Raw genomic sequence first — 13,588 nt, 5'->3', positions numbered from 1 at the left:
CAGCGGCTGCAGGGATGGCATGAAACTGCTGCATTTTCCAAAGCACAGGTCTAGAAACAAGCTCTCTTGAAACGGGATGGAAGCTCCCTTGCCCCACGCAGGTTTTGCCTTGAAAGGTCCCTTTGGAGTTAGCCAGTCCAGCGCTGCTCCCCGGGCCCGGAGCAGGGGCAGAATGGCTTGTTGCAATGAGCCGCACGTTAGAGAGGACGGCTCATATGAGTTGCCAGCCACAGACTGTGTAACACCTTCCCTGACTCTACAGGTGAGTGGTGATGGGAGCAGCACCCAGTGAACGTACAGCACTCAGAGGTACTTGCCATCAGGGAGAGGAGAAGAAGCCACCTCTAGGAGCCTCAAACCTAAGAGCTCTGTGTGATGGTGTGCGGCAAAACAGCTAATGCGATCCTGGGATGCATAACCAGGTGAATCTTGGCTGGGCGTAGAGAGGTTATTTAACCTCTGTGTTCGGCACTGGTGCGACGACTGCTGGAACCCTGTGGTCAGTTCGGGTGCCCATGATTCAAGAAGGATGGTGATAAGTTGGAGAGGGTCACAGAAGCGCCACGGGAATCAGAAAACCTGCCTTACAGCGATCAAGTCAAAGAGCTCAGTCTGTTTATGTGAACAGAGGAGGGGTGAGTTGATTACCGTCTATAAGCACCGATCTGGGGAACAAATAAGTAAAAATGGGCTCGTCAATCTAGCAGAAGGTCTAACGTGAGCCAATGGCTGTGAGTTGAAACTAGACAAATAAAGCTGAAAATGTGAGCAGTGAGCGTAACTAACCAGAGGTCGTGGAGGCTCCTCCGTCACTGACCGAGTTCAAATCAAGAGTAGCTGTTTTTCTGAAAGCTCTGCTCTAGGGATTAGTCTAGGGATGTTCCGGGGCCAGACTAGATGATCCCAGTGATCCCTTCCGGCTTTGCAATCTAGCAATCTATTAATCAAACCACTTAAACTCTTAAGGACCCACAGGAGCCTGGAGGTTGTTGCCACCGTTTTACAGCTGGGGCAGTCCAAAGCCGAGGGGTTAACAGGCCTGATCTGGAGCGATCCTGACGGCTGATGTCAGTAGTGGCAGTGGCAGTTGTGGGTGCTGGTCCCCTCTGAGATCTGGCTCCCTGCACAGTACGAGGCGTTTTCAGGCTCGTTTACCCCGGCTGTAAGTAGTCCACGCTGGGCTCTTCTGCACAAGGGCCGATTTGGCAAGTGACTTGCCCCGGGTCACAGAGGGAATCGTTGTCAGAGCTGGGAGTGGAACCCAGGAGTGCCTCTGTATAACAGAACTTTGCTGGCAGGGTTGTTTATTAGTCGTTTCTCATCTGACTTAGACCCAGTGAGGCAGGGCATTACCTGGCGGGACGTGTAGGAGACTGTGCGTGTTAAGGAACGGAACGGAAAGCTCAGGCGAATGTCTGTTGTGCAGCCGGAACTCAGCGCTGCCAAGAGCCCTGTGACTTCCCCAGAGATGTCTGGGAATGTGAAGCAATGACTTTGGGATGTGCCGCTCTCCTGTTCCTCTCAGAGAACCCAGCCAGTGAGGGCAGGAGATCACGTGAGGGGTGATGGGAAGACACCAGAAAAGAGCGTGATGATGTCCCAACCTGTTGGGAAACGGATCGTCCGTTTCATCTCCTTAAACAAGTAGTTTAAAAATCCGTCTGGGGAGGGGGGTAACTTGTCTTTAATTGCCCCTTCACGGCTGCAGACTGGGGCTTCGAAGGGTTAGAGGAGCAGCTAGGGCCCATCCCCAGGGGCTGAATGAATTCACTACGGACTAGTGCTATTAAAGTGAAGATGAACTGAATAAAAATTGATTGGACAGTTAAAATGTCCTCTGGTTTTGATATTAATAGAGGATACTTTATATGAAGAGTCCAAAATGGAAAGTGAAGCTTTCTGAGAGGCTGTAATTTAGCGTTAATTAATAGGCGTGTAAATCTCTAGCACGTAGCATCAAGGACCCTTGATCATTCAAATACCAAATTGTCTAGTACCCTTTTGTCTCCATGGCGTGGAGCCTGCGTCTCATCACAGCCCCCTCAGAAGGGCCAATCAGATCTGCTCTCCCCATGCGTTGGAGGTTTTTTCCCCTTTGCTATTAATCCATCTGATTAAATAGTTGAACAATCTTTAACAAGTGCCCCTTGAGCCTTTCTCTCAGCTGCTGTGCTGGGCTCAAGGAGCGAAGCTCCATTGGAGTCGATGGGAAAATGCCCATTTAAACCCACTGGGAGTCTGGCCCAAAGCTTCACCCGGCATCAAAATCTGGTACTTTTATCATAAAAATAATAATCGTTTGCCCATCTTCCAGCCCCAAGTCTCCATGTGTCTATCAACCATCGATGAATTTCTACGGCTCAGCTCTTCTCTGAGGCAGGGCAGTGTCACCATCCCCCTTTTACAGCAGGGGAAACTGAGGCACAGACCGAGGAAGTGACTTGCAGTAAATCAGTGGGAGAGCTGGGAATAGAACCCAGGAGTCCTGGTGCCCAGTTTGGAGCATTAACCACAAAACCATCCCTCCTTGCATCCCCATAGGACAGGACATAGGTGTGATGCCTGCAGCTGGCTGACGTTTTGTCATCAAAAGGTTGAGGTGTTTTTCCCCCCCAAACAATGGCATTTTAAACAATTCAAAAATTTTCTGTGCAAATGCTTGGCTTCTTCAAAATGTGCCTGTTTTTCATCAGAATGAAACAAAACTATTTTATTTCAATTTTTACAATTCAGCGTAATGTTTTCAGTTTTTCCGTATTCCTGCTTTTCTAGTGGAAAAAAAGGAGTGGAAAGGGGGGAAGAGCGCAGACATCAAATTTTGGCTTGTGTTTCGATGGAAAAATGGAATATTTCAGCAAAAAACGTTCCCCAGAATAACAATATTTTGTTTCTTTCTAAATTTTGCACACAAAAAACTAGGTATATTTCAGTCACCTTAGTAACAACCTCCAAACTGTACTCTGAACTGTGTCTTGGTCTATTCCGTGTCTAACACAGGCTTGGACACTACAGTGCAGGGGTCGGCAACCTTTCAGCAGTGCTGTGCCGAGTCTTCATTTATTCACTCTCATTTAAGGTTTCGCGTGCCAGTCATACATTCTAACGTTTTTAGAAGGTCTCTTTGTCTAAGTCTATAATATATAACTAAACTATTGCTGTATGTAAAGTAAATAAGGTTTTTAAAATGTTTAAGAAGCTTCATTTAAAATTACATTAAAATGCAGAGCCCCCCGGACCAGTGGCCAGGACCCGGGCAGTGTGAGTGCCACTGAAAATCAGCTCCCGTGCCGCCTTTGGTACGTGTGGCGTAGGTTGCCTACCCCTGCTATCATTTCACATGGGCATTTTAAATTGATGGGAGGGAAGAATCTGTTTCCTTCACAGACTCTTAAATATTCCCCATTTTTCCCCAATCAGTGCAGGGCCAGTAGGCACACTTGTGCGCTCGCACACGCACGCTTTTGGATTCAACTCGTTTTACTGGTGGAAGATCTTGAGGCCGTGTCTAGACTTCGGCACTGTCGCTGGGCTGCTGTAGCTCAGACGCTCCCTACAGAAGGGGTTTTCCCATCCATGGAGTCAATCCGCCTCTCCCAGGTAGCTAGAGAATTCTTCCGCTGACCCAGCCACGTTTACAGAAGGGGTCAGGTCGACCTAACTACGGCCCTGAGGGCGTGACCAGGTCTTAGTGTCACGTTCCTGGGACTCTCCTAAATGTCTGTGAAATCCTCGGCTGCGATTTGTGGTTGTCCTGTTGTGTATTATGGTAGCACTAGTCTCCAACCGAGATCAGGGCCCTGTGGGGCTGGGTGCCACTCAGCCCCATCGTGAGAGACGGGCCCTGCCCTCAGGAGCTCGCAGTCCTACTGGGCCAGACAGCGGAAGGATTATTATATTTTTCCAGTTGAAGAACTGGGGCCCGGAGAGGTTCTGTGACTTGCCCAGCCAGGATAACACAGGAAGCCAGTGGCAGAGGTGGGAACTCAGATCTCAGGAGTCTCAGTCCAGTGCCTCAACCCAAGCCCATCCTTCCTCCCTGAGTTAATTATGGGCACTGCTGCCTAGAACCACCAAACCCAAGAAATATCTGCTACCTTCCTGAACTTCCCACCCATGGCATCTTCTTAGATCTATAAATTCCACTCCCATCTTCCTCCTGGCTTCTCCGGTTCTTGGCTCCCTCCTGAGGTGCCAGACATGGGGGATGAGCTCCTTAAAGGCAGAAGAGCAGCAGTTATTGGTTAAAATGCTGGCATGGACACAGCGCCTTGATGCAGCACTGCACGGAGGAGAGAGATTCCTCTTGGTTTTTGCGCTGTGTGGGTGCTGCTGTGAGTGCACTGCAGCGTTCGTTGTCAGAGGTGGAGCAGCGTCTTTGTCATCGCTAGAGGCCTCTGGTTCCCCCATCAGAACCCAAATGCCTCTTCATTTATATTCCAGATAAGTGAGTAAAATTTCATAGCAAACAGGCACTTCATTAATCACTCGATATTACCATTCTGCTCACTCCTGGAATGGAATTTGGGGTCTTGATAATGGCTCTGTTGTCCAGGCATGTGCCCTGAAGACTGATGCACCTGTCTCTGCAACTAAATAGCTTTGCAGAGAAATACGATCGCCTGAAAACCCAAGGCTCCACTGACAGCAGGACGCAGATAAGATAATCTTCCTATGCCTCCGGGTAGCGAAACAATCCTTGCATTATAGATTATAGCTGCACTCCAACAAAGAGATTATTCTTATTTTCCCCCCTTAATAAATTCATTTTGTTTAAAACAATTATGGCTTTTCGAATACGTTTACTGCTCCGGCTGAGGAATAAAATGACACTGAGCGTCAGGGGGAGACAGACCCACTGGGGGCTGTCGTTGGGCTGTGTGCGTCTGCCTCGTCTCAGAACCGCTGCCCTTTGATGAATCATCTCACAGAAAGACAGGGCCCGTTGCAAATAGCTGAAGTTGTTCGAGTTCTGGGCAGAGCAAGTGCATGCTCCCTGTGGAGTACCAGGGAATTCCTGGGCCAATAAAAAAATGTTACCGAATAATTGTGATAATAGTTTGATACAGCATGAAAAATAAATGACTTCTTATATTGCAGGCCCCAATCGAGAGTGGCTGGTGCTAGGCGCTTTCCTTACCCGTAGAGGGCGCCAGTGTCTGCCCCAAAGTACCTATGAGCTGAATAGACAAGTCAGACAAAGGGGGGAGGAGGAAAGGGTCACTACCCCCACTTTACAGATGGGAACCTGAAGCACAGAGCAACTGTGAGCTGGCCCCCAAGGATTCCCCTCCCTGTACATTGGTCCCTGCATGTGAGCGCTTCAGCCTAGATCCCAATGGCAGCAGTAATGTCGAAGTGCTCCCAGAATTGGCGGCCCGGCGAATACGTTAGCTGTGGGCTGGGCAGCTGTCTAGGCGTCAGAGCAGGGAGTTTGCAGGGTTCCTTGTTCCGAGCTCCACCCCCGTCGGGGGGTCTGCCTCGCATAGGATGTGAGGAGAGTGAAGTGTTGTCACTAGGGTGGGATTCGCTGCAGTGCAGAGGGCAAAGCACAAGGTACAGGCACTGTGGAAACCCCGTAGTGCTTAGGTCTTCTGCTGGCCTTGCGTGGAGATGAATTTTACTCACTGTTTAACAGCAAACAAAGGGTTAATGGCTGGTGACTCGTTTTCATCGCCTCCGGGTCCAAACTCTGAGACCCTATTTCAGTGGCTGAGGTTCTAGTTAAGTCACCTGGCAACACACCTGTTTCGTTGGGCTGCTGAGGAGAGCAGCTGAGGACCTCAAATGAAAACCGATAATTTGCCATCCACGACATTGACATCTGTTGTGAACGGAGAAGGGATCAGAGAGGAGGGAGAATCTCTGAGAGCTTCCTGGATCTATCCCTGAACAGTTACCCTGGGGGACTAGGTGCCGGACTCCTGGGTTCTATTCCGGGCACTGCCACTAACTTGCTATGTGTCCATGAGGAAACCTCACTCTTGGTGTGTGTTTGCCCCCTCTGTAAACGGGGGGTAATGATCCCCAGCTCTCAGGGGCCATTGACTTAACGGGCATTGAGATCTGTGGGTGAAATGATGACAAAGAGGAATTATTTCTCCCTGGCACTCAACAGCCAGGAGAAAGCAGGCAAGCCCGAGAGGCTGGGGAGAGGAAATATTGTCACCCCTCTGCTGAGCAAGCGCAGATCATGGGGCCCTGCAGGTTGGTTTCCAAAGGAGAGACACCAGTGAGGCAAAGTCTGCACATTTCCTTAGGGTACATCTACACTACAGGGGGGAGTCGATTTAAGATACGCAAATTCAGCTACGTGAATAGCGTAGCTGAATTCGACGTATTGCAGCCGACTTACCCCGTTGTGAGGACGGCGGCAAAATCGACTTCTGCGGCTTTCTGTCGGCGGCGCTTACTCCCACCTCCGCTGGTGGAGTAAGAGCGCCGATTCGGGGATCGATTGTCGCGTCCCAACGGGACACGATAAATCGATCCCCGAGAGGTCGATTTCTACCCGCCGATTCAGGCGGGTAGTATAGACCTAGCCTTAGTGTAACGTGCTTTAATTACACCATGTGCCTTAGTCCTTCAGCAGAGGTGGTCACAAACAGCATGCAGGCACAGCCGCTCTCTCTGAAATCTCGGGCCAACACCAGGGCCCGGTTCCCCAAGAGCAAGAATTGGCTGTAGTTGGAGAGACTGAGGCAGGGACCAAAGTCTCCTGCTGCTTGCTACAGCTCCTCGGAAAGAATGAATGGGCATCGTAAAACAAACAATGAGGCAGCATTTCTTCAACGACCGTACGCACTGGCAGGCAAAGAAAAAGACCTTGCAAGACTGTGTAACAGCGCCCTCTTGGGGCTCCTGCTGTAACAATATGATAAGAGGTAGGAACATTCGGACTGCCTGGCAAAACCTCCCGGTGTGTTGGACATGGGGGGATGGGGACAAGTCTGGATTCTGCCCGGACAATACCTGGAGGACGGCACGTGCCTGACCTCTCCCCTGAAGGGGAGCTGAAATGCTCTTTTACCTGCCAAGGCCTGAGTCGAAAGGTCCTTGTTTTCCCTGCTAGAGCGCAGGGGACCTCCAGCTAAACCAGAGAAAGGAGCTGCATGTTCTGGGTGTTGGCAGGTCCCGTCAGCAGTAGCTGAGGAAGGAAAGGGTCCCCAGGACTTTGGCTGGGCAGGGATTCTGCATGTCCCTATTGCAGCATTGCAGCGTGTGCTGTTCCCGAGCCGAGACTGGGGTGCTTTGCCGGTCTGTGTTCGAAGCACCGAGTAACCACGTGCCCTCCCTCCCTCCCCTTCCAGATGGATCCCGTGCAGAAGGCCGTGATCAATCACACCTTCGGAGTCCCCTCCCCACTCAAGAAGAAGCAGTTCATCTCCTGCAACATCTGCCACCTCCGATTCAACTCCGCGGTAAGCTGTGTCTGCAAGGGGTGGGACGGGCAGTGCCGAGGGAGAGGGGGCTTAGCAGCCGGATGGTCCATCTGGTGCTTGAGACAAGGAAGGAAACAGGCTCCTTCCCATAAGCGGACGGTGGGCCAGGTCCGCCATTGCCAGCGGCTTACGTGGGGTACAGCCGAGGAGGGGGCTGTCCGGAGCCATCGCTGTCCCAGCCCGGGAGCTCTGGCTGCTAGAGAACGCAGCAGCTGGCTGAACACCAGCTGGGCCCCTTTGCGCTCACCCTGCCTGCCCCGAGGCGCCCACTGCGCTGGGCGGGTCACTGGACCAGGACTCTGGGGACCTTGCTGCCGTTCTTGGCTCTGCCACAGAATCCCCATGTGACCTTGGGCAAGTCTCCTCCTCTACCTTGTGCCTCCGTTCCCCATCCCTGAAATGGGGATAATACACCCTGATCTCCCAGGGGGTGCTGGGGGGACAAAACCCCCGCGCCTGAGTACGACGACGAGGGTCAGCTAAGTATCTAGAGAGGTAGGAGCCAGCTCTGCAGGGGGTGTTTCCAGTCCGGCCTTGCAGAAGGTTTCTGCTTCCTTTGCACCCTTGAGAGTAGGTCATCCAGAAAGAAAGCAGAAGTGGGGGGGTGGAAGGGGGTTCTCAGGACATAGGGAAGCCCCAGGGGATTTCTCTTGTCTTTCAAAGGGAGTTGGAATAAAGAAATGTCCTGATGCCTAGGCCAGTCCCAGTAAGGCTAAGGCCTTGTCTATACTAGAAAAGTCTTAGGTCAGCAGCTGGCCTTTGCGGGTGGGTTTCACGCACTGAGGAACAGCAAACGGAGGCGTTCTTGGCATGCATCGGATTCATTAAACCAATTTAAAAACTGAGCTAGTGACATTGGTGCAAAGCCCGGCCTAATGGACATACATATAAACCGCTTCCCCTGTGCTCTGACACAAGCCAAATCACCAGTGAGTTAAACAAACTGAAGTGCATCTGCGGTAGATGTTTGCACTGATTTGACAAGTCGAGTTTTAAATCGATTTCATCAAACCGGTTCAAGTTTGCTAGTAGAGACAAGGCCCAGCCGAGTTCTCTAAACAGGCCGGGAACATTGGTAGAACTCCGGTGCTTAACTCCACGCTGGGCCAGCGCCTTGCTCCCCGGTGCACCAAGCAAGGGCATTTCTGGAGTATGTAACCCCGTGCACATAGTTTTAGATACAATTACAAACTGTGGCCAGATCCTGGCCATGTGAAAGCGCTTGCAGATGAGTCGCACCCATTTATAGCTTGGGTAAATTTGCCCAGTAGCATGGAAACTGGCCTGGGTTAAGTCCCCTGCCCCACAAGGGAGATAGGCCCATTAGACGGGTTCACCCATCCCCTCCAGGGTTCCTCCCAAAATAAGGTTGGTCATCATCACTTTGTCTCTTTGCGTCATGCCCCCCTTTCCACTCGGGTGTGTCTCATCACAGCCAGCCCTCTGCAACGGGAAAGCCCTGCAGCATTCGATGGCTTCCCTAGCTTTAATGGGAGGAAGTGTTGCCTAGTGGTTTGAGCAGAGGACTGAGCCATGGGAGACCCGAGCTCTAGTCCCAGCTCTGACACAGGCCTGCTGGGTGACCTTGGGCAAGTCACTGCATCCCGTTGTGCCTCCGTTTCCCCATCTGTAAAATGGAGGCAATGATGCTGCCCTCCTTTACAGAGCTTGGAGATCTACTGATGAAAGAAGCTAATTATTATTATGGAAGGGCAGCAAATTGTAAAGCCAGCCTCTTTCCCTTTCTGCCGCACCCTCTGTGTTACACGGTGCCGCCAGAGGGCTCATTTCTACAGCCATGTTCCAAGGCACGGTCACGGCTTGGGCACACCCTGCACACGTGGTGCTGCAGGTGGATTTACCCCGACACCTCCAAGTTGCTCTGCACCCCTGCACCCTTCTGGTTCTTTCACCCCTCTCTTCCTCTCCACGGGACCGGTGCGGCTCCAGGAGGCAGGCTGGCAGCTGCGCCCTCCCTCTCTGCCACATCTGTTCCTTTGTCTTTCCGCTGCTCTTCATTTCGCTCAGGTCTGCTCCGGCTGCCTCACTTCTTGGCTGGAACGCTTAAGCTGCTTTATCAGCCCGTGCAGTTCGTATGTGTTCCCGGGAGCTGAATGTAATCTTTGCTGCCTCGGCTCTGCAGAGCTCTGATGTGCTGGGTGGGTTGCTTGGGGTTTTTTTTAGCCTTTTCTTCCAAATCAATCAAACATCTTGTCGAGGGGAGGAAGGTCACGTTCATTCGTCCCCGGCAGTAATGAATTGTACCCGGCCAATCTCTTGTGAGGGGGGAGCTGATTAGAAGTTTAAAAGGAAATTCTCAGTCAAATCAGAGGCTGCAGAAGTTGGGTGGATCCCCAGCAGAGAGAGGTGAGGTTCTCCTGTCTGGGACATGTGGGAGGCCAGACTAGGTCCGGCCTTACTGTCAATGACCAGCTCAGATCTGCTCTGCAGCCTTCTGTGAAGAGGTGACTGACCATGGCGCTGGCCCAGCTCTCGACTCCCAGTGGAATCTCTTTGCTCTAGCTCAGGGTTGTAACGCTCGTTGTGCGCAGAGGCCCGAATCCCAGTGTGTCATTCTGGGCCCCGGACGGGCTCCATGCTCCTCATCGCAGTCTCCGGGGTGTTGATAGGAGCCTTGCACAGAGGTCAAGGGACAGAATATGGCCCTGAGGGAGTCATTAACCGGGCAGGAATCATGGCATTGTCCCATTCAGACCGTGTTGCCAACCCTGGCGGATTTATCGGGAGTCTTGCAATATGTGGTGTGTTAGCTCCTGGAACCAGAGGATTATGGGAAAATCTCGGCTTGGAACTAGGACCCCAAGCTGTGCAAAACCCAGAAGGCAAAGAATCAGAACCTGGTGTTTATCGTCTTTTCGAATCTCATGATCTTTAACCCAATCTCGTGATTTTTGGGTGCTTGACACTGGGCGTCGTTCACCTAGGGCACCTTGGCGGCTGTAGGCCACTGCTGTGCTGCCATTCGTTTCTCCTCCTTCCCCATCCTCCTTTATCCGGTTTCTCCCTCTTCCCTGTCTCTACATGTCTGCTCTGTTCTTCCTTCTGCATTTCCCTTCCTCCAGCTGCTCCCCATCCGCCCCCCTTCCTGTGGACTTTTCCCCTGCTCCATTTTGGCTGAAATGATCAGCTGCAGGCTTTCAGTGAAAACTGCTCAGCAGTTTACCTCTCTCCAGCACTCAGACACCCAGCTCCCAATGGGATCCAAACCACAAATAAATCCGTTTTACTTTGTATAAAGCTTATACAGGGTAAACTCATAAATTGTTCACCCTCTATAACACTGATAGAGAGATATGCACAGCTGTTTGCTCCCCCGGATATTAATCACTTACTCCGGGTTTACTAATGAACAAAAGTGATTTATTAAGTATAAAAAGTAGGATTTAAGTGGTTCCAAGTAATAACAGACAGAACAAAGTAAGTTACCAAGCAAAATAAAGCAAAAACACGCAAGTCTAAGCCTAATACATTAAGAAACTGAGTACAGGTAATATCTCACCCTCAGAGATGTTCCAATAAGCTTCTTTCACAGACTAGACTCCTTCCTAGTCTGGGCCCAATCCTTTCCCCGGTACAGTCCTTGTTAGTTCCAGCAGACACCTCAGGTGGTAAGCAGGGGTTTTCTCATGACTGGAAGCCCCTTTGTCCCGCTCCACCCCCTTTTATAGCTTTGGCACAAGGCAGGAATCCTTTGTCCCTCTGGGTCCCCACCCCTCCTCCTAAATGGAAAAGCACCAGGTTTAAGATGGATTCCAGTATCAAGTGACATGGTCACATGTCCTGTGAGACCCCAGCCTCCGTTCTTCCTGGGCTGGCCCACAGGTACACAGGAAGGTTTGCAAGTAAAACAGAGCCATTTACAGGTCATTGATTCTGAAGTACCTTAACGGCTTTCACTTAATATGTTGCATCAGCAACACAAGTTTATATGTTATTCTCCTAACTCCAGGCATAGAAATAATACATGCAAACAAATAGGATGAACACACTCAATATATTATAAGCTTTGTAATGATACCTTACAAGAGACCTTTTGCATGAAGCATATTCCAGTTACATCATATTCACGCTCATAAGCATATTTCCATAAAACACATGGAGTGCAACGTCACAATGGGAACTGGAGTCATACTGGTTTAACTCCCCATGTGGACACTCTTAGTCCAGTGTAAGGGCCTTTGTCTGGCTTAGTTTACGTGGCTTGGGAAGGGGTTTGAGCTAAACTGAGATAAAGACACAGTTTTTCTAGGCTAAGAGTATCCCCCATGGGGAGTGAAACCGGGGTAGCTACAGCAGTGTAACTGTCCCCTTCCCCTGTAGACAAGCCCTTCAAAGCCAGGTTAATCTCGTAAATTCTGCAAACAAAGCTCTATTTATTTTAAAAAGCATCGGTCAAACTCTAACTGCAGCCTGCGTGCTCGAAAGCCAAGCGTCCCCTCTGCCGACCCATACCTGCGTCTCCTCCCCCCGGGCAGATATTTAGATCTCGCGCAGGACAAGCACCCGCCCAAACAAATATCGATTTGCTGGTTGCAAAGGCCGGGTGACGTCATAGTAATCTCCCTGCCGGAGTGGCTGGAGAATTGAGCCTCGAGCCAGCACCCGAGGTGGGTTAATGAGCGGCCACATGGCTCCTGCTCCTTCAGAGCCTCGTTCTACTCGGCTTCTGCTAGCAGAGACTCGGTAACCATGCTAGGCGCTCGCTGCTTCCCTTCTCCAAACGGAGGAAAGGGCAGGAGGCTACAGGGGAAACCCTGTTTCCTGGCTTTATTGAAAGCCACGATGGTTTCCCAGTGCTGCTGCGTTGCCCGTGCTGAGCCCAGCGTTTGGGCAGGGCCTTGTGGTGCCGGGGGACAAGGTGATTGGTGGAGGGCAGGGGAAGCAAGTTAATTGCAGAAAGAGGTGATTTGTCACCAAGAAATCACCGGCTCCTCCATCTAGTGTCTTATGTGCAGGGAAGCCCAGCGGCCCCCAAAACGAATGGCAGACTTTCTGTCTCAGCACTTAGGTAGCCCCTCATCCCCATATGCTGGGAGAGCCTGACGGATCACCCTCCTGGTGCCCTGTTCACTAGAGCACCCTCCCTGCTGTAATGGCCACGAGTCTGACCCCTTGGCTCTCACTGCGTGGTGCCTCGCTCCCCAGTTAGTGTGGGAGGGCAGCAGCATAGACCCCGAAAGGCTTTAGGCAGCATGAAACGCAGCCCACCAGAGCGCCTGTGACAAAGGGAGATTGCTAAGAGCATGCCAGTCCTTCGACGCCTCCCTGCGCTTTGCTGCAGATGGTCCCAGAGAACGAGGCCAGTTGGGAGCTTTCCTGGCGCATTTTCTGAGGAGGAGTTTGATGCACTCAGCTCAGCGATCCGCCGCGGGAACAGGCCACACAGACACAACGATGTGGATAGTCCTTGCTAGCTTGGGAGCCTGCATAGCTCTACCTCTTCCAGAGCAATGCAGCCCTCAGCCACAAACCCTGCAGGAGGCTGGCTCAGGGCAGAGTCCCAGTTCGACTTGTCTGCGTCCTCAGACGGCCTCATCCCCGAGTAACTGGGAACATGCTGCCGTGTAACTCGCAGGGCAGGTTCTGGTGCCTAATGCAGGGTCAGCCTGTTAGCCCCAAATGCACTCGCACAACAAACGCTCGTGCTCCATCTCACTCGTACACACGCCCAGTGTCTTTCTGTCTCACTATCCCAAATGCTCACGCGCATCTCATGTGTGCGCACGCCTCTTGTTGTCTCGTTTCTCTCACACACGGGCTGTCTGTCGCTCACACGCGTACTCTCCGGCCCTGCTCGCCAAGGCCACGTCTGAACTAAAATCACCTCGCAGTTTACACTGTAACGCTGGTTCGATTTCTGCACAGGATGGCAAAGTGCTGGGAGCCCTCGTTAAACTCCAACTCAGCCCTGACCAAATTCCGTTACCTGATGGAGCTTCAGCGTATTGGCTATCAAGGCGCTGTTTCCTGGCGTGAGCCTGGTGGGTTTTCAGCCACGTCTCCTGCCACTGATTCGGAATTCTGACACCCTCGTTTCTCTCGCCCTAAAGAGGGGGGTTGGAGGGTCTGGTTCTTCCTAGCAAGCTCTAGCAGCCTAAATTAGCCTCCAGAATTGCCATGCAAATTAA

The 13,588-nt window shown here is 51.6% G+C and overlaps 1 protein-coding gene across 4 annotated transcripts in view; it reads left to right on the top strand.

Annotated features, from left to right (window-relative positions):
- LOC117869185 (zinc finger protein 385C-like) overlaps positions 1-13,588 on the top strand; it is a 182,231-nt gene that overhangs the window by 149,111 nt on the left and 19,532 nt on the right. For all 4 annotated transcript variants that reach the window (XM_034755787.1, XM_034755786.1, XM_034755788.1 and 1 more), the window contains one exon: positions 7,308-7,418. In XM_034755787.1, the coding sequence (XP_034611678.1) occupies positions 7,308-7,418 (111 nt within the window). The remainder of the gene's footprint in view (positions 1-7,307; positions 7,419-13,588) is intronic.

The sequence above is a fragment of the Trachemys scripta genome, chromosome 23, assembly GCF_013100865.1.
Source record: "Trachemys scripta elegans isolate TJP31775 chromosome 23, CAS_Tse_1.0, whole genome shotgun sequence".
NCBI classification, from domain to species: Eukaryota; Metazoa; Chordata; order Testudines; family Emydidae; genus Trachemys; species Trachemys scripta.
This window is presented reverse-complemented; position numbering and strand designations above follow the sequence as displayed.